This window comes from Pimephales promelas, chromosome 20 (genome assembly GCF_988280905.1).
Source record: "Pimephales promelas chromosome 20, fPimPro1.hap1.1, whole genome shotgun sequence".
In the NCBI taxonomy this organism is placed as follows: Eukaryota; Metazoa; Chordata; class Actinopteri; order Cypriniformes; family Leuciscidae; genus Pimephales; species Pimephales promelas.
The window spans coordinates 26,875,289-26,895,686 of NC_142788.1; the positions used below are offsets into that span (position 1 = coordinate 26,875,289).

The window sequence follows — 20,398 nt, forward strand, 5'->3', positions numbered from 1 at the left end:
CCTATTTTAACGCTGTGCAACACCTGTAGAAACTGTGGTATTTTGAAAATTTTGAAAAATTTTGAAAAGAAATACTAGAGCTACACTATATAGGGCACATACACAATGTGTTTTGGCTGCACATTTCTTGAGTAATACCTTTGCTACCGTCATATAGGAAGCCATAGTTGATGTAACCATGGAAATAAGGTGCAATGCAGGTTTTGTCAGTGGTTACTATGGTCTTATGAGAAATTCCACAGTTAAATCATGGCTACTGTAGAAGAGATTTCCATTAAAATAATGACCTAATTAAAACCTTGTTTACAGATACTGTCAAATCTATTAGAACAGTTTTTCCCCAAAGAAATGTTATCAGGTGGAAATCTTGTATATCTCATAAACCCAAGAAAAGCCATGAAGCTTCAACCTTATACCACAGTTTTAGAACTAAAGTGCTTTGTCTCAAAACATTTTTTTGCATCATTCACAGCCAATATGGTTTTGTTTATTTATTCTGTGGTTGCTTATTCATGAGGAAATTCAATTGGCAATTGAATGAATGCGTTCAAAGAATCTTTATTATTTCAAAATATCATCTGATGTTTCTGACTTATATCCATAACGTGTAACACGTATTTTTAGCCGTTGGGTTTGACATATTTTCTTCTTCATTGCAGATGAAATGATCAACAACCGCTGCAGCCCTCAGTCTGCCCCGGCAGATGAGATAACGGACATTCAGAGAGCGAGCCAGAGAGACAGTAAATAGCACATGTTAATTGAATTAAGAAACAGAAGCTGGGATTTGCGCCATGGCAGCACACATCACCAAACACACACACTTTCTCCAAACAACCTGTTGTCTTTTAAGAAGCCCTGGAGGCTCCATATTGATTGTCATGGTTACATCCGCTGCAAAAGCAGATTAATCACACACGCCACGGTCATATTGAAATCAAGATAGTGAGCTTAGTAGTCACTGGAGGGAAAACATGCATGATGGAAGGACGCACAAAGACAAAGAGGGAAACATGCATGGTCTCTCGCCCTCCCCTCGTTTCCCCCGTGCACGGTGTTCATTTCAGCCTGTGGTACCCCGGCCATCAAATGGGAAACATGAATGGGCTCTCGTCACTGATTACGGAGAGACCGAGAGGTGGAGGAGTGGGTTGGTGGGTGGTACAGATGCTGAGGGGAGAATTGAGCGTTGGCGGGGGGTGTGCTGGGGTTCCTGTTAATCTGTTGCACAGGACAGCTTCCAGCGCCTGTGTTTCTGCCACAGCTCCTCTGAGCTTCATAACCACATGTTGCTGTGCTGATTGACTGCGTTAACGTTCCTCCAGCTGCTTCTATATCTGTCCGTCTCTCTACCTCCCTCCCATCTTCATTTCTGCTCAGTTGTTGTGTTCATCTCCAAGAGGCAGAGAGCTTTCCGGAGTTGCAGCCGATTATTTCGGACATCACCAATGCAGGCATTGTGACCGCTGCAGATGTGAGGTAAGAGTCCTGCTTTGCAAAAAAGTGCATGAGGAACCGAACTCTGAAATCTTATGGTGAAGTAGGAGGCATTTTGTTTTAGGTTTAAGGTGAATTCGGGAAGTGTTTCAGAAACCTCTAAAAGAGATTGCACGACCTTGCAAAGTGATGCATGTGTAGTCAGCTGATGGAGACGCAGGATCAACAGGTGGTTGTTTCTGTGGCGCGTCTCCCGCGGTGTGTGTGGTGGCAGCCGTGGAGTGTGTGTAGTGGGGGATTTGGCTCTTTTTCGTTGGGAGTGATTCACACTCCATTGAGGATGGATGGACGGGGGGTTGATCATTGTCTGTCACTTTGGGGTCTCCTCAATTTGGGTCCCCTTGAATAGAATATGGAAATATTTTTTTTTCATGCATTTTCAAACAAAATCAATCTCATCATTGAGGATGAAATTGATTTTGACCTTTACCACCAGGTTTCTTTTGGGTCTGCTGCTAGGGTTATTTAAAAAGCTTAAATGATTAATTTTGTGGTTTTAATATCAACGTTTTTCAAAGAGATTTTTTTTTACGCAGAGATCAAAAATTACCTTAAAATAACCATTTGTTTTCTTAATAATAATCTAACTCAACAATAAGGAACCTTGTGAGGTGGAAAAAGTTTCCAAAGGTTCTCCATGGAACCATAGAAGAACCTTTATTTTTAAATGCATGATTTAAATCATGTTTTAAGAGGATATAGACACCTTTGCTTTGTGCAGAAATGCCTGCTTTTCTCAGGACACATGATGGCAGTGTTTGACCTGTTTGCTGTGTGTGATGGCAGTCAGGGGCGAGGAGGAAATCTATTGTACTCGTCTGTCCACTCTCATCTTGTCACGAGGCACTGTGCCAAAACCTAATCCATTAGAGAGGGGGTGGCGTTCCTCTGTCTCTGAGTTATGGCCATGTGGACACCTTGATGAAAGCGCCTGTTTCTTTTCTGTAATATTGGGAAGCTGTTTAATCTTAGACATTTATGTCCTCTGAGAACATTTGCTCATAAATCTGGAAACTGGCCAGTGAAATTTCCAAAACACTGACCCTTTGTGGAAGTTAGATGGATTGATATAAAGTTAAATCATACTGCAGTTTGCTTTTAAAATACTGTGGGATATTGTTGTTTGCTGAGACCTCAGGAGACTTAACGAAGTAGAGAGTTTGGGAAACCTGTTTGGAAATCATCATAATTCTGTTTGATGACTTGTGCTTTGAATATAAGCTTTATCACAGATGTTCCTGGAATGAGAAATATCTTTGATAAAGCTTATATTCATAAGTCATCAAACCGAATTATAAGGAAATGATGATGGTTTCAAATAAATAGACACAAATGTTGATATTTAGTCGGACTATAACATTATAGTATATATTAGTCAATATTGGCTGTTTAATGCCTTATGCAATTGCTGTCACAAATGGCTGGACCAAATCGCAACCATTGATTTTAATTAACACAAAATCAAATTAACACTCAGAAATCTTGAAAAAATCAAACAGAACAACCGCTATATACTGACGAAATATGAAAACTCAGTTTAAACTCGGAGAAATATATACAAAGGATAATCAAAGGGAGGAAACAACAGACAGGTGTGGTAATTTAATCAAACAATGAGTAACCATAGCAACACATAGAAACAACTTGGAAACAATGAAAAACATCTCAAACACAACAAACGTGATCTAAAATGAGAATTGCAAGGTGTCTGACAAATAATATAATGTTTATATATTATAATGAATTCAAAAGAGATGGCAAAATAATATTAAATATGTTAATGTAAAAAATAGTACTGATAAGAACACAATTTATATAATATACTCTACCGTTCAAAAGTTTGGGGTCAGGTAGAATTATTTTATAAAGCAAGAAATTCATACTTTTATTAACTCAGGATCAACATGCATCAATGCTTAATTTTCTATATATTGTAATCAATCATTATGTTCACAACTTGTAATATTTACTTCAATGAGCTTGTTGTTTCTGCCTTATTAAATTCATACATTGTTAGATAACTGTGTGATATGTATATGCACATTTCTGAAATACATTACTTGCACGCAGACACTCTAAATTGTAATGTAGATGCATGCATTTTCTGTATTGTGAAAAGCGCTATACAAATAAAAGTAAATTGAATTCCGAAAGGATGCATTAACTTGATCAAACGTGCAGTAAAGGCAATTATATTGTTGCAAAAGATTATGCTGTTCTTTTAAACTTAATTCATCAAAGAATCTAAGAAAAAAATGTATGACTCTTTCAAAAAAACAAAAAACAAATATGAAGCAGTACAACTGTTTTCAACATTCATAATAGCCAGAAATGCAAATTATCATATTAGAATGATTTCTGATGGATCATGTGACACTGAAGACCGAAGTAAAGATGATGAAAATTCAGCTTTGTCTACCAGGAATAAATTACATTTTTTTTTAAATCAAATTGAAGAGTTATTTTAAATTGTACAAATAAATTGTAACAATAAATGTAGCCTTGGTAAGCATAAGAGACTTATTTCAAAAATATATTTAAAAAAAATCTTATTGACCCACAACATTTTTACGTAGAATAATATCAAAATATTAGAATGGCCAAATATTGTCCATTACTCAACAGTATAACTCGGTTGTGGAAAGATTTAAGCTCCTAATGAATCTCTGATTTTGCACCTGGGCACAATGTGGGGCATTTTTGAAGTATTTTATGAAACTCTATTGTGAGATATTTATGTACGGTCTAATATAAGACATATAATTTGTGAAATTGTTATTGCCGCTTGGAGATTTCAGTTTTAGTCAACATCTCAGATATGTCTAGGAGAAAAAAAAGCAGACAAAACTCAGACAATTGTTGACATGAGTATGGAGATATAAATTAATGCGGATAAAAGCTCAGATCATTTGGGTTTGAGTTCATATTGAGACCTTGCAAATCTGAGCACAGTTTGAGACATTATTCAGAGAGATCTGTTCTAGAATATTGATGTCCTTTTCCAAAGGAGAAAAATCTCTGACGCATTTGCTTTCAATTTCAGTCCTATTACCGTCTTGGAGAATCAACTGAAAAGTTAAAGAGACAATTAAAGAGTTTTACATCATGTTAATCGCTTTTTCTGGAACAATCATTAGGAGGACTGAGACACAGACGGTGATCTGTATCGTATAACTCTTCTGGTTTTGTATTCCCATAGTCTGAAGTTCTCTGCGCCGACCTCAGGTAAAAACTGACGAGTCATGACATCAGCACTGCATCTGTAACAGTGCCAGTGGCTTTTTGATGTGCCAGAGGTTTCTGTTCCCCTTTGATGGTGCTGAACCAGACCTGAGCTTTGTGTGCCTCAAATCCATCCGTGGGACGGGGGGCGGGGTTGACCTGTCAGAGGACTTCATTTAGACACCAGAGAGGCATCCAGAGCGATACGGATAATGATGTTGTCCTCTCATCTTCATCAGTGCTGTAGGACATTGATGAGTTATGATGTGTGACGTCTGTGAATATGAATGACTTGTTTCAATGGCCACAGAAATACTGGACACTTAAACCACACATAAATTGTATAAATGTCACTGCATTAGATACAAAATATCCATCTGGCATTTATTAGAAGGGGCAGATTTGCACAAACACACCTTTCAAACAAATTTGTATGGATGATAAAACAGTAGTTCCGTTCAAAATGTATTTTTAGTCATTTTCTGGTGATCAAATGTTTGACGAACATATAAGGTAATATATTTTGAATTAAGTTTATTGTTTTTATTTACATTTTTTATCTTCATTTTTTTATGCTTAAAACAAAACGTGTATATATATATATATATATATATATATAAGGTAATATATTTTTGAATTAAGTTTATTGTTTATATTATCATTTTTTATCTTCTTTTTTATGCTTAAAACAAAACATGTATTATATATATATATATATATATATATTTATATATATATATATATATATATATATATATCCAGGTCCTTCAAGTAAATTTAACTTTGTTTAAGGATTAAAAGACATTCATACAATGTCCAAAAAATATACACAGGCCCCAAAAAGGGAAGGATTGGTTGGTTCATTTATTCATTCATTCTGCAAGACATTGTAAAATATGTTTTCAATCTTATCTAGCCTTTTTAGGGAAACGTCTCCTATCGCCTCCTCTGCATGTGAGAAGCTGTACAGGACAGAACCACCATCATGCCAGGCCTGATCAACAAGAGCAAACGGAGCGCTCTGCCTCTCAGCGTCTCTGACATCACTTCCTGTGTCAGGGGTTACACCCTGGCAATGACGGCCTCCTTGACCTATGAAAACATTGAAGATCACCCTGTCGAGGGTGAGTATGCTGTCTAATGGATTAGAGCCCGACCGATAAAGGATTTTGAAGGCTGATACCGATACAAATATTTGTTGGTTTTAAAATCCGATATTCCGATATATCGGCCGATATTTAAAAAAAAAACAAATTATTTCAGAAACGCGCAACAAAACATTAACAGATTTCCCTAACATTAGTTACTTGTAGTTATTTATGAGTTTTAACTAAAATAATATGATAATGCATTTTAAAAAGAAACGTTTCTTTTATTGTCACAACACAGATTGATGATAGTGGCATTAGCTAACTTTATGGTTAGCTAGTCTATGATGAGCCATAATTTAGCAATGGATAACATCATACTGCAAATTGTAAAACATACATGCTTATTTGAGTTAAAGTGTAAAGGAAAGTGCCTTTTGGTGGACAAACCATACAACTCCAACACTCTTGAAGCATGTTTTGTCCGTTTTTATTTTATTTTTGAAATATTAAATTATCGGCCATTATAACTGCTGATACCGATAGTTTGTAAAATGCATAATATCGGCCGATAATATCGACCTGCCGATAAATCGTTCTGGCTCTATAATGGATGCATTACTTCTTCTGATAAGATATCCATCATTAGTGGCTCATCCTAAGGTAAAACAATTAATTAGGCCTAAATTTAAGATTTATCTATTGCATATAAAATTTGGGTGACAGTTTTAATTCCCTTAAGGGAAAAGAAACACTTGTATTTCCCTCCCAACCTCATCAGCTACTTGTATGAAGTCTAGAAATGTCACTGGCACACTGCTGCTCTGCGGTCTCCAGTGTCGTATTGACTCCAACAGATTGGATTTTGCATTGGTGGTCAATACTGAAAGCACTAAAACGAAGGATTTAATTTCTGTCAAGTGCAAAATTAGCTTTGTGGAAAGATGTCCTTTTGCTGCTGTGTAATAAACAATGCATTCTCCTGAATCACTTTTTCTAATCCTCTTCCTGTGATTTATGCAGGAATCTTTATATATCCTCTGGACGACTGCAGCGTGGTGGTCGGGTTCGAAGCGATGATTGGCAGCCAGATAATAACCGTGCAGGTCAAAGACAAAGCGAAAATCGATGACTGTTACTTTGATTGCTGCAATGCCAATGGAACCCCGCAAAGCGGAGGTGGTAAGATTGCATGCTCATTTATAACGCTCATCAAAGATCTGAGTTAATCCCTAGTTCACAGCTTAAACGAAAGGCCTGTCACGGTGTCTGTTGAATCCAGTTAACACGCAAAATCCTATTAAGCTCTTCCATTGACGTTGACTGTACCTTTCAGAGGCTTTACTGATGAATCATCTTGCTGCAGGACATATCGTTTTGGACGAGGATCAGGAGAGGACCGTGCTGGTGGTTAGTCTGGGGGTCATTCCCCCTCTGGAGACCATTAATATACTGGTCAGCACGTCCTCGGAGCTCAGCACACTCACCAACGGTGGGATCCGGGTAACCTCGCCGCCCGTCTGCTCTCCGAGAGTCCAGCGTTCTGTCAAAGAGGAGCAGGCGTTTTCGCCCAGCACTGCTAGGAGGTTCGAAGTGTTTCATTTTTTGATAAATGTAGTATGTGAATGGCAGTCCTGTATTTATAATCCTCAACCGTTCTGGCTTCTGTTGTAAACTCCAAACACTAGTAGAAGTATTAAACTTTGCAATTAATTCAACTGTTTCACATACTCCAATTTAAAGTCTCAAATAGAGTGCCGAAGTTATGACGTCACTTTGTAGGACAACTCGTAAAGTTAACAAAGAGTTTAACAAAGAGTTGTGACCCTTACACGTTTTGTCTATCAAGATAATCTTTACAAGTTAATTCAAAATGTATACATTTTGAAGCCTATAAAGATTAAAAAAAAAAAATAAAGTAAATAATTGCGACTTTTTATCTCACAATTATGACTTTTTTTTATCACAATTGTGAGATAAAAAGTCCGAATTGCGTGATATAAAGTCGCAATTGCGAGTTATAAAGTCAGAATTGCGAGATATAAAGTCAGAATTGCGTGATATAAAGTCAGAATTGCGAGATATAAAGTCAGAATTGCAAGATATAAAGTCAGAATTGCGAGTTATAAAGTCAGAATTGCGAGTTATAAAGTCAGAATTGCAAGATATAAAGTCAGAATTGCGAGATATAAAGTCAGAATTGCGAGATATAAAGTCGCAATTGCGTGTTATAAAGTCAGAAATGCATGATATAAAGTCAGAATTGTGAGATTTAAACTATATTCTGAGGGGGAAACCTAGAATTGGCCTAATAAGTCGCAATTGTGAGTTTATATCTCACAATTCTGAGAAAAGATGTCAGAATTTCGACATATAAACTCGCAATTATGTGTTATAAAGTCAGAATTGCGAGATGTAAACTCGCAATTGTGAGAAAAAAAGTCACACTTCTGTCTTTTTTTCTCAGAATTGCGACTTTATATCACGCAATTCTGACTTTATATCTCGCAATTCTGACTTTATATCTAGCAATTCTGACTTTATAACACACAATTCTGACTTTACAACTCGCAATTGCGACTTTATATCACGCAATTCTGAGAAATAAAGTCAGAATTGTGAGATATAAACTCGCAATTGTGAGAAAAAAAGTCAGAATTGTGAGATAAAAAGTCACAATTATTTATTATATTTTTTTATTCAGTGGCGGAAACAAGCTTCCATACTTCGGCACTCTATTGTGTCTGGTAAATAATTTCAGGTTTATCTATGCTGTCTATTTTCTGGTTTTCTAAACGTTAAAGTTTTGGAAATTTAAGATTAAAGTTGTAATATCTGCATACTGAATTATGATTGGTGTTCTTTCTTGCATGTATTTGCATACAGATTTTTTTTTCCTTGCATAGCCTATATATTTAATCTCTATGTTGCTGCATTTCATTTCTGCAGAATCACAACACCAACTCAAATACTGTCATTTACTCGCACCACAAACTGTTGTTTCTAACCTGTATCACTTTGTGTGGAACAGAAAAGAAAATAATTTGAAGAACTTTGGGAACCAAACATCTTTGGACCCCATTGACTTCCATTGCATGAAATAAAGGCAATACAAAATATATTTTTATATGTTCTACAGTATGAAGTAAGACAATTGTGGGATGACATGGGTAAATTATGACAGAATTTCCATTTTCCCAATCTAATTGAGATTTTAAAAAAAACATACTCATACAGATATTCCTCAAAATCTCTTCAAAATACAGACACTCCTCAAAATATCTTATTTTATGTTATACAGAAGAAAGAAAGTTTAAGTTCTTTAAGCACTGCTTTTTCCTTTGAGCTCATTATACAGAGTCATATTATTACCTCATAACTGAAAATGAAGATTGAATGTGCATCTGCTGATTTGTTTCAGGAGGGATCAGCATCATTGTGCACAGGGAGCACACGAGCAGACGGCTTCAGGTGTGTGTTTGGCTGCTCTGATGGAGGAAGAGACCATCAACTCCATTGACTATGAGTTCAACTTTCAACTTGAGATCAGAGGACCGTATTTACTGGCAGGTCAGTTCCTCCATCCTCTAGCATTAAACAACCAAGATCAAAAATACATGTGAAATGTTAAAAATCATGAATGCACTGCAACTTGATTTGGATTAAATTGCCTGGCAAATGCATGGAAGCTTAGTTCCACCATGGAATAAAAGAAAATAAAAAGGTAATTGCGAATTTCTTATATTTCAGACTTTTTTCTCAAAATTTGCAGCAAATATTGTACACTTATGTATTTTTGTGCAAGCTTATTTCTGCCACGGAATTAAAAAAATGCGACTATAATTTCCAATTTTTTTCTTGCAATTCTTAAAAAGAAAGGTCTGATATGTGGGATTTGAACTCGCAATTGTGAGTAAAAAAAGCAAGAATTGTGAGATTAAATGTTTCAATACCTTTAAAAAATGTTATTCTGTGGAGGAAACAAAAAATAAAACAGAATTGTGACATGTAAACTTGCAATTACGAGTTTATAACTTGCAATATATATATAAAAAAAAAAGTAAAACGTGAGATATAAACTCAGAATTGCAAGAAAAAAAGGGAGAATTGTGAAATTTGATCACCATTTTTATTTTTTGTTTTATTTTGTGGCAGAAACAAGCTTCCATATAAATGCATAATTTTTATAAACACATGCTCCCAGTTTTCTAGCATAAATGAAGTGAATAGTTTCCACACTGATAACATGTATATCTTCATTACACATCCAGTTGCGTTGGATAAAAGCTCCTGCCAAATTCATAAATGGAAAGTGCAGCAGATGCTTGTTATTTCAGCTGGGACTCAAGCCCAAATGTCTGTATACACAGTAGTATGCATCTTCCAGCTGGAGTTGCGGAACGGTTTAGTCCTCGCATGTGGTCTAACGTCTGTTGCTCCTGCTTATTTTAGATGCTTTAGAAGTTTCTCTGTGCAGGTGTGGAAAGCCCCTCACATGCCATCCGTGCGGACGCGGACCCTTCGGCTCGCTCTGCCACCAGTATTGTGGTCACACTGGCAGACAAGTACACCTACGACTGCCCTGTGGAGATACTGATCTACCCCAGTGGTGTGTAACACACATCAATACAATAAATGTATAGCATGAACTCAGGGTATGTAGAGTATGAAACAGATAATGCACTAGTTCTTTTTAGTGAATCAAAAGTATACAGCGCAACTAAATATACTATTCAGACATTCAGACAAGTGATGCGTTCAGATATTTAGGTTCTCTCAACTGTTGTCTTATTAATTCTCCTAGTTTGTTTTGTCCAATTGAATTTGATCATTCACTAAATGCAAAATGCCTTGTTGAGACAATACATTTCTCAAGGCAAATACTGATTTCTTGCTGAGCATATTAATTGATCTGTAATTTTGAGAGTTTTATCAGAAGTATTTTATAAAAAATAAATAAATAATTGAAATACATCGTATGTTTAATTTGTTTAGTAGATTTATTATATAGTGAAGACCAGTTTTTGGATTGCATTTATGCCACATAAAAAGATTGTGAAAAGTCATTAAAATGTTTGCGTAACTTATTATTACTGAAATGATCTCATCATTTTGCTTTTTTCCAGTTTAAGTCCTAAAAGAATCATTAAGAAATTAGAATTGTTCAAAGAAATCTACCCATTCTCCCATTCCTAGAAAATCTTAAACAACACTAAAATCCACTCAGAGAACACCTTTGTAACTATATCTCCCTAGCAAACACATATGATGGCGCTTTTCCATTACCAGTAACAACTCGCTTTTTGCTCCGCTTTCCATTGCAGACAGTACTAGGGACATTAAGCAACAGCTGCTGATAGAATGGCAACGGCAGCCGGAAGTAAATGGTCAACTGCCGTAGCTAAAGAGCGCAAAAATCACTAAGCAACAGCAAAGAGGACGGCATAGGGGATAATCTAATCATCAGACAAAATATAAAAAAGAAAGTGATTTTAAAAAGTAAGAAAAGCGTTGATTTTGGCACTTAATGATATACAGAAACGATTATAATGCCACATAACCTAAAACAACTGTCTTAAAGGAGTAGTTCACTTTTAAAAAAACTTCTGCTGATAATTTACTCACCCCCATGTCATCCAAGATGTCCATGTCTTTCTTTCTTCAGTCGAAAAGAAATTAAGGTTTTTGATGAAAACATTCCAGGATTTTTCTCCATATAATGGACTTCAATGGGGTCCAAACGGTTCAAGGTCTAAAAGACACTTTCAGTGCAAACTGCAAACTGTTGAAAGGGCTTTAAACGATTCCAGAGGATGAATAAGGGTCTTATCAAGTGAAACGATCGCTCATTTAAAAAAAAAAAAAAAAAAGTTTAAGTTTTAGAAGCTCAAATGCTCGCCTTGCCTTTCGTTCCTCGTTGCCCTATCAAGGTCTCGCTGGATCCTCTCTTCGGCAACCAAACAAAGGAAAGTCTGCACCTCCTCGTTTGACCCCGGCCTATTCTTCCGAGTTGCCATAATAATAGTAGTAGTAAGTTTAGTAACTAACCAATCAGCAGTCGGCATTGCTTTCACGTTACATTTTAGTATCGCCTCAGAACCTCGCCGGAGGTGATACAAAGTACTTGAAAGCAGGTACAGGTACAACTTTTACACAGTGGAAAACCAAACAAAGCCGAGTCGAGTCGAGTCAAGCTGGTACTGTGTAATGGAAAAGCGCCAATATAGTGGTGACAAACACCACACTCATTTTGAGTCCCTCTATGAAGCCGTTTTCTTTCTAGAACTTACCAGCAATGTCGTTTACTGTCAGGGCATTTGGTCCCCATGGACAGACAAACAAGATCACAGTCACTCTGACCTGTGTTAACTGGACAATAGGGTCTGCCTTTTGAGAACAAGCCAGTGCTAATCTCTCCATGTGCCTGAATGCTTGTCCAAACGAGAGGCTGTTTATTAAATCGGAGGCTATTGAAACATATTTCCCAGGCCCACAACCATATCACATCTATAAGCACTGCTCAGTTGAGCTCTATATTTCTCCAGCCACCCCATCATGCATCTCAACCTCCATCGGAGGCATAAATGGATCTCATGATGCCTCATAAGATTGCCTCACTCCACAGGTGACCCGAGGCCAGTATTGTGCAATTGAATTCATTAGAAAGCCGAGTCAAGGGGGCAAACGTTCAGCTTTATTGATGGCCCACTAGGAGCCAACGCACTCTGGTCCCAGTACAGCTGCTGTTTTTCAGAAATACTGCCACCATAGGAGTCCTTCATGTCTGGTATTAATGTAACTCACCGTCTGCTGTCATAATTTACTGTTGTGCCTCCACACTGAGAGGTTTTTATGCCGTACAAAGAGAGTAATTCTTCCTTTCTTTGCGTAGAGCCCCATCTGCCACACGTTCTCATCGAGGACGGAGACATGACGCCGGAGGAATACGACGAGCATCTGAAAGGACGGAGCGACTACATAAAGGCCACGAAGAAGGACTGCAGCAATGAAAAGACAGTGAGTGGGGAAAAAGAGAGAAACATTGCTCAAGAAACATTTCTTATTATTAGTACCAATATTCAGTTTTTATGTGGAAACCACACTCTTAGAAGAAAAGGTTCTATATAGAACCTTAAAAGGTTCTATCAGCGCTACATATTTGGAACCCCTAAAAGGTTCTATACACTCTTAAAAAAAGGGTTCCTCTGGGTTTTATATAGAACCCTGGGGTTCCATACTTGGCCAATAGAACCTTTTACCAAAAAAAAAAATGGTTCTATATAGAACCATTTTGGAGTTCCATATATGAAGCGGGGGATGGAACCATTTCTGGTTCTAAATAGAACCATTTCTTCTAAGAGTGCATGATAAAAAATCAGGATTCATTGATAAAAAGTGTAAAATGATCGGCATTTATTTAAAATAGAAATCAATTTTCTAGTAATGAATATCTTCAGTATCACTTTGGATCAGTTTAATGCATCGTTACAGAATAAAAGTCTTTCAAAAAACAAAATAAAGAAGTTTCTGATCCCAAACTTTTGTAGGTTCCAGTCATTTTTCTAAAATATTCAGGGTTTTTTAACGTCAAGCTAGATTTATCCTAATGACAATCATACTCAAAATCAATCCAGAATGAAATCAAAGTTAGTTAGGTTATCCAATTAATGTAAAATCTATTCTTGCTATAATCATCACTTCAGGAAGTAGTTACTTTAAGTGGAAATGCTGGCACATATCCATGTTTCTCAGCAGCGCAAAGCTTCAATTGCACCCTTAAGTGAGTGCTGTTCCTCAACAGGAGGGAGAGAACATTCAGCCCTAAAATGATCAGCAATGAATACAGGTTTCTATGGAAACTGTCAAAGGTCTGTCGAAGAGTCCACAGTGTTTCTACCGATTGCATAGCGACATAAGAGTTAACTTCATCTCCTTTGGGATGTATTAAGTCTTTAAAGCATGAGAGGGGGATCCAAGACCCGTTTTGAAAATATTTTCAAAATTCTGACCTTGGCTAACATCTGTCTCTATCAATCCTTTACTGAATAACATTGAATATCCACCTCAAAAAGATTATTCACCCAAAAACGAAAATTCGGCTATCATTTTTTCCCCCACGTTGATCCAAACCTGAATTTCTTCTCTGAAATTGTACTTGAATCTGAACTTTGAAAATAGTCATGTGATTAGCAGCTAAAAAGCATGGAAATTAACATCTTTTAGTGCACATCCAGGCAAGCTCGGTTTTATACAGGACACGTTTATGTACAGTACATAAAAGAAAGCTATTTCCTCCAAAGGTTAATTTTTTAAGTGAGCAGAGAAATGGCAGATTTCCAAGAAGTAATTTAAAGTACAATGGAACAACCAATTGAAAGATGATGTAAAGTGGTTGAAATACATTGCTTATGATTATCTGAAGTACTTTTTCAGAGAAGTGCGCAATAGGTTCATTGCCATCCTCTAAATGATCGAGTTCACAGAAGACTACATTTCTTTTTATACTTACATAACATTTTTTAATTTTTTTTTTAAATATATGTATGTTCTTGTTCAGACAGTGCTTGAACAACGGACAAAAAATAAAGTAAAAATGTGAACCGGTCTGACTGGGCCAATTAAAAGTTGTTAAATATTTTAATTGCTTAATAAATGTTAAAATTGATAGTATACTGTAATGTTGAATGTCTATAGTTAATGGGTAAATTTGAGAAAAAAACGATTTCATAGAGACAGTATTGGTTTCGGTGATACTGCCATTCAACAAATACTTCCAATAGGCTACTGTCTTTGGAGATTAAATGTGAAATGATATAAAATATATATAAAAAAACTGAATATTAGGCGCTATTAATCGTGATTAATAACTTTGTTTTAATCAATTGATAGCACTAATGTGTGTATTTATTTATTCATAATTTATAGACCCTAAACTTTTGAATGTTCAAAATATTTGATGCAAATGTTCAAAATTCAAAATAAAATGTTGAAATGTGTTTCTCACACTTGTCCGTTAAATAAATGCAAGGCAGAATTATATTTGTTTATATATAGACTATACAAAAAGCCACTTGGGGACTTGAGTGAACATTAGGATATATTCAGTTTAAAAATGATTTGCATATTATTTATGCATTTTTCTCATACACATGTTTCTAGAAAAAAATATTGCATGAGAATGTGCGTAAATAATACGCAAACAATCTGACATGTTTTCGTGAGATTCACAAGATTTACGCCATTATGGCCTTCAGTAATGGCTCTGTCACTGGCTGGTGTGTGTTGTGTAGGTGGACATCATTCGGAAGAGGCTTCACAAAGACATCCTCCACAACCCTGTAGTCATGCTCAACTTCTGCCCAGATCTCCGCTCGACGACCTCTGACCTTCGGAGCGTCCAGGGAGAATTCATCTTCCTCATTGACCGCAGTGGAAGCATGAGCGGGGTCAACATCAATCGAGTTAAGGTAGGATTCTTCTGCTTCTGTGTTAAGCTAGCTGTGCCCCTCATTCCCAACACTCATTAACTTTTGAAGACATCCTAATGTATTCAATGGTTTAAAACCCCAAAGTGCTTCAGTCATGTTAATGCCCATTAATGGAAAAGGGCATTTATGTACACACAGTGGTGCTTATTTACCGATGAGATTCTACTTCATAAGTCATAAGTCTTCATGAGTTTCAATCTGATTGGATGGTTTTATGTAGATTACGAGAGTAAACCGATTTATACATTTTTATTAAAAAAGTAATAAAGTTGTTTACTGTTACATTTTGCAAAGTTTAGCTTGGGTGTTTATCATGAGGTTCATAGTACCAAGTAGGGCTGTGCAATATATTTAATATTTACGATATATTCATAATGATTTTGCTGAAAATCATTTTTGTAGTTCCTATAATGATTGGCGTAAGAACCTGCTTTTTGGCGTGTTCACACCACAGAAACGTAGTTATTTTAGTTAACGATTTTAGTTATAGGCCTATTAATGTATTTTGGGGGGACTAAGGCCGGATTCACATATAGCACCTAAAAACGCGTAGAAAACGTTGGGTGCGCCGCATTATCCTTTTTCCAAAGCGCTAGGGCGGTTGCGCTCCGGTTGGTTCTTGTCACGTGACCTACTGTGCGCTTATGGTGCGCTTGCGGCATTCTGAAAAGTTGAGATGTTTTTATCTCGAAGCGGCGCGGACAAGCTAGAAAAAAAACGAGTGCGCCGCACCGCTTCCATTATGAGCGCGCATGCCGCGCGCCTACATTTGAAATAACAAACTTAACCACGCAAAAGATGCGATATGTGAACAGGCCCTAAGTTAGCTCCTACTTCAGAGTAATGGTGTGTTCACAGCGAACGCGAATTTAATTATTTGCGCGAGTAGATTACATACAAATTCTATGCAAAAACGCGAATAGATGCATCATTTGTACCGGGCGTTGCGAATGATGTGAATTGGGTGACGCGTTTGCCACGAACGTCTTCCGCGCAAGTTGAAAAATTTGAACTCGAGCGGAATTTTCACTAGACGCGTATTTGAAGCTCTATTCGCGTTCGCCATAAGGTCTGTCCCAGCACAAAAACAACTATCAGTGACGTAAATAGTACTTTGATTGACCGAACACATGCCATACGAAAGCCTTACGCCTTTTGAATGGTACTTAATATATTTAAAGGGATACTCCACTTTTTTTTTTTTTTGAAATAGGCTCATTTTACAACTCCCCCAGAGTCAAACTTTTACAGTTTTTGAATCCATTCAGCCGATCTCCAGTTCTGGGGGTACCACTCTTAGCATAGCTTAGCATACATCATCGAATGGACAAGACCATTAGCATTTCTCAAAAAACTTTTTCATTTTACATTTTCCGTCGATCTTAGTGCACGATTTAACTACAGAAGAGTCAAGTTTTAAATAGGAAAAAAATCGAAACACTTTGGTCATTTTTTTTTTTTTTTGGAGAAATGCAAATGGGAGTTGAAAATGAGCTTATTTCCCCCCAAAAATGGAGTATCCCTTTAAACTAAGACAGCTTAGATTCAACATGTTTCATGCAAATGTGAATGTGTTTCTCACATGTTTCCACTAAATAAACACAAAGTAGAATCATATTTGTTCAAATGTATCCTTATATATGATGCAAAAAGCCAAATGGGGACTTGATTAAGCATTTTAGAATGAGATTAGTTACATGTAGCTGTTTAGTTTTACTGTTCTTGCTACATTGAAATAAAGACATATTTTATTCAACATTATGTGCTCTGAACAATCACACCATTTGAGCAGCCTGTTGAAGGGGCTCTGAACGAAATAGCCAGCTTGTTGCGATTGAGTAGCTCAAGCCGCTACGATAATTGAACTTGGTAAGTCTCCATGCTGAGATTGGATGTGTGTGAATGAGTGTGTCCTCTGTGGACGGGTCTGTGCAGCGTGACGCACGAGGCAGAGATGACTCACTGTGGTTTTGATTGAGGATGCTCCCCTTCTGACCACAGACACCAAATGCCTCTCTAATGTAAAGGCTCAGGTCATTCTAGCAATAATATCATCCCAGAATATCCATGACCCTGAGGAAGACTTGCTCCCTGCTGAAATGTCATATTTACATTATGGTGGGGTGCAAGAGGACAGCAGCAAGATGTATCCAGTTAAACTGAATGGAAGATACATTTATTACAAGGAATAGTTCACCCAAATGAACATTTTGCTATCGTTTACTCACCCTTATGTGACTTTATCCTCCGTGTATCACAAAAGCAGAAATGTTGAAAAATTCTGCTTGTCATCTTTGCTGTGAATTGACAGTGAATGACTTTCAAAATGACAATAAAGATGCAAAAGCACCATCAAAGTATTGTAAAAGTATGTGATATACAATGATCTGCTATATTCACACTCATTCAAATGACTTGTGTGAGGAACAACCTGAAATTTAAGTAGAAATTTGGTGAGTTGAACTGGAGAAATGAATCTGTGAATGAATCATCCAGTCTGGTTTTTTAATTGAAAATCCATCTATACTCTTGAGAAAACATTTTAAGCGATTCATAGTTTCTCATACGAAGCTGTCGTTGGACTTCAGAAGATTTAAAATATTGTGTATGGTGGTTTGAGCCTTTAAACCTTGAAAGCCACTCTTTTATAATTGCATGGGGGAAATACAATTCTTCAAAAGTTCTCCTTTTGTGTTCCACAGTAAATTACTAATTTAATTTTCAAGTGAACTAGCTATCTCTTTAAGAACTAAAATATTTTATAATTGTGTTTTGAGTTCAGTTTGAATGTGTAAGGAAGTGCTCTGAAAAGCTGGACTTGTTTTATTATGCAAATTATAAAAAAAATTGGTGATTCATTTTTTTTTTAATCATTCAAAAGACCACATTATTGTAAAAATGGCAAAAAGGCTAAAACGCTTCTTTAATAATCACATTCATATTTACAAACTTAATTCTAGCCTCATGCTAATTACCCACTGCTGTACTCGCTGTCAGTCTGTCGAAAAGCAGCACTATAAATCATACCACTTTAGATGAAACACAATGGAGGCCTGGATTCTTGTGTTCAATATGCAGTGCTGTCTATTGGCATCAGGTCTGGATGACAAAGATTGCTGGTTCAATCCAAACAAGGGTGACAGTTGAAAAGCCATTAGCGATCGACCACTAGTCTAACTAAACATTTGTAGGAACATGCCACCCTCAGTGTCTATGATGGGTACAGTCCTGCCATTAAGCATGGCACGTAACCCTGCAATTAGTTTAATGAGAGTTGCTTTAAATAATATGTAAATGTCACATGGCAAATTACTAGAATATCTGGTAATGGCTGTTATGCATTAATAAAGCAATATGAGGATGTCAAATGAAACCTGATATATATATATATATATATATATATATATATATATTAGGGCTGTCAAACGATTAATCGCGATTAATCGCATCCAAAATAAAAATGTGTGTTTACATAATATATGTGGGTGCACTGTGTATAATTATTTTATATATATATATATATATATATAAATACACACACATGCTTGTATATATTTAAGAAATATTTTCATGAATATACTGTGTATAGATTTATATATAATTTATATTATATATAAATATTTTATATATAATTTTTTTTTCTTAAATATACATGCATGTGTTTGTATTTATATATATATATATATATATATACATACATACAAAATGTATTTATAAAATGTATTTATATATATACAAAATGTAAAATATATATACAAAATTTCAACTCATTTGTTTTTGAATCTTGTCTAACTTAAAAAATAAAGTGGAAAACTTTTCTTTAAAATATTTTTACTTACTTTTTATTTACACACATGTATACCTAATTACAATTTATATATATATATATATATATACTGTATATTACCTCCTCTTTTCATTCCCATCTGATCCTCCTCTTTCCTCATCTGATCTTCATTATCTAACATTATCTAGATAAGATAACCTGCCTCTCTGCCACCTTCATTCACGTTGACCTTTACGTTTTGTGTGTTCACAGGACGCAATGGTCGTGATACTGAAAAGTCTTTTTCCAGCATGCTTATTCAACATAGTAGGCTTCGGATCCAAGTTCAAAACGCTGTTTGCCACCAGTCAGAGCTACGATGAGGTAGGTCACCCACAGGGTCCCGCAGTCAGCGTCCTCAATCCCTGCCCTCATTAGATCGCCAGTTACACTGAGACGCTCAAGACACTCGATTTTTGTGTTTTTCTGCTGGGATCCACTGGCAAAGGTCTGGGTTTAATTTCTATTAAAGTTTCTTTCTGATTTCATAATCCATAAAAAGACTGCTTATTCAGATGTCTCTGTGGTAAATATCTTTTTCTTTTTCTTTTAAGCATAAATCTAATAAAGATTCACTGTTGATATAATAGCAAACAATGTCAGTGTGGTCACTCCCCATTCCTCTTCTTTCAAACGCAACAAGACAAGTTGACACCATTGTTACTACAAGTTTGCTAAGTAGTATTTCCTACTCAAGCAAGGTAATATTTGACTGGTCAAGCCTATGCAATAGGAGCCAGTGGCCTTGGCCGACAACATGCCCAGTGCATTATGGGTGGTGAAAGAGTTTACACTAGTCAGGTAGCAGATATTTAAAAAAAGAAAAAAACTTTGTACCACATGTTTTATTGTAAGCTTATTTTGCCAGTTCTAAATTACCCTTTGACAAACCTAATTTATTTCACAGGAGAGTTTGGTGTTGGCTTACGAACACGTGAAGAAGATCCGGGCTGACATGGGCGGCACAAACATACTGGCTCCTCTCAACTGGATACTACGGCAGCCCATGCAGAAAGGTCATCCCCGCCTGCTCTTCCTCCTGACCGACGGAGCCGTCAGTAACACGGGGAAGGTCATTGAGTTGCTCCGCAGCCACGCCAGGTTCACCAGGTCAGTGTTTGCACATTTACATTTATGCATTTGGCAGACACTTTATCTAAAGTTACATTGCATTTAAGACCCATATCATGTAGCACTCGCTAATGAGTTTGAAAACCATCTCTTGGTTAATTTTAGTTTAAGTTTTAGCTTTTTTATTTAGCTTTAATTTATTTTTA

The 20,398-nt window shown here is 36.4% G+C and overlaps 1 protein-coding gene across 1 annotated transcript in view; it reads left to right on the forward strand.

Moving 5' to 3' along the window:
- vwa5b1 (von Willebrand factor A domain containing 5B1) overlaps nt 1-20,398 on the forward strand; it is a 38,828-nt gene that overhangs the window by 392 nt on the left and 18,038 nt on the right. The window contains exons 2-11 of the mRNA XM_039653156.2: nt 660-1,479; nt 5,636-5,843; nt 6,831-6,989; nt 7,174-7,393; nt 9,229-9,377; nt 10,285-10,416; nt 12,700-12,824; nt 15,098-15,274; nt 19,335-19,445; nt 20,029-20,231. Of these exons, the coding sequence (XP_039509090.2) occupies nt 5,705-5,843; nt 6,831-6,989; nt 7,174-7,393; nt 9,229-9,377; nt 10,285-10,416; nt 12,700-12,824; nt 15,098-15,274; nt 19,335-19,445; nt 20,029-20,231 (1,415 nt within the window). The 5' untranslated portion in view covers nt 660-1,479; nt 5,636-5,704. The remainder of the gene's footprint in view (nt 1-659; nt 1,480-5,635; nt 5,844-6,830; nt 6,990-7,173; nt 7,394-9,228; nt 9,378-10,284; nt 10,417-12,699; nt 12,825-15,097; nt 15,275-19,334; nt 19,446-20,028; nt 20,232-20,398) is intronic.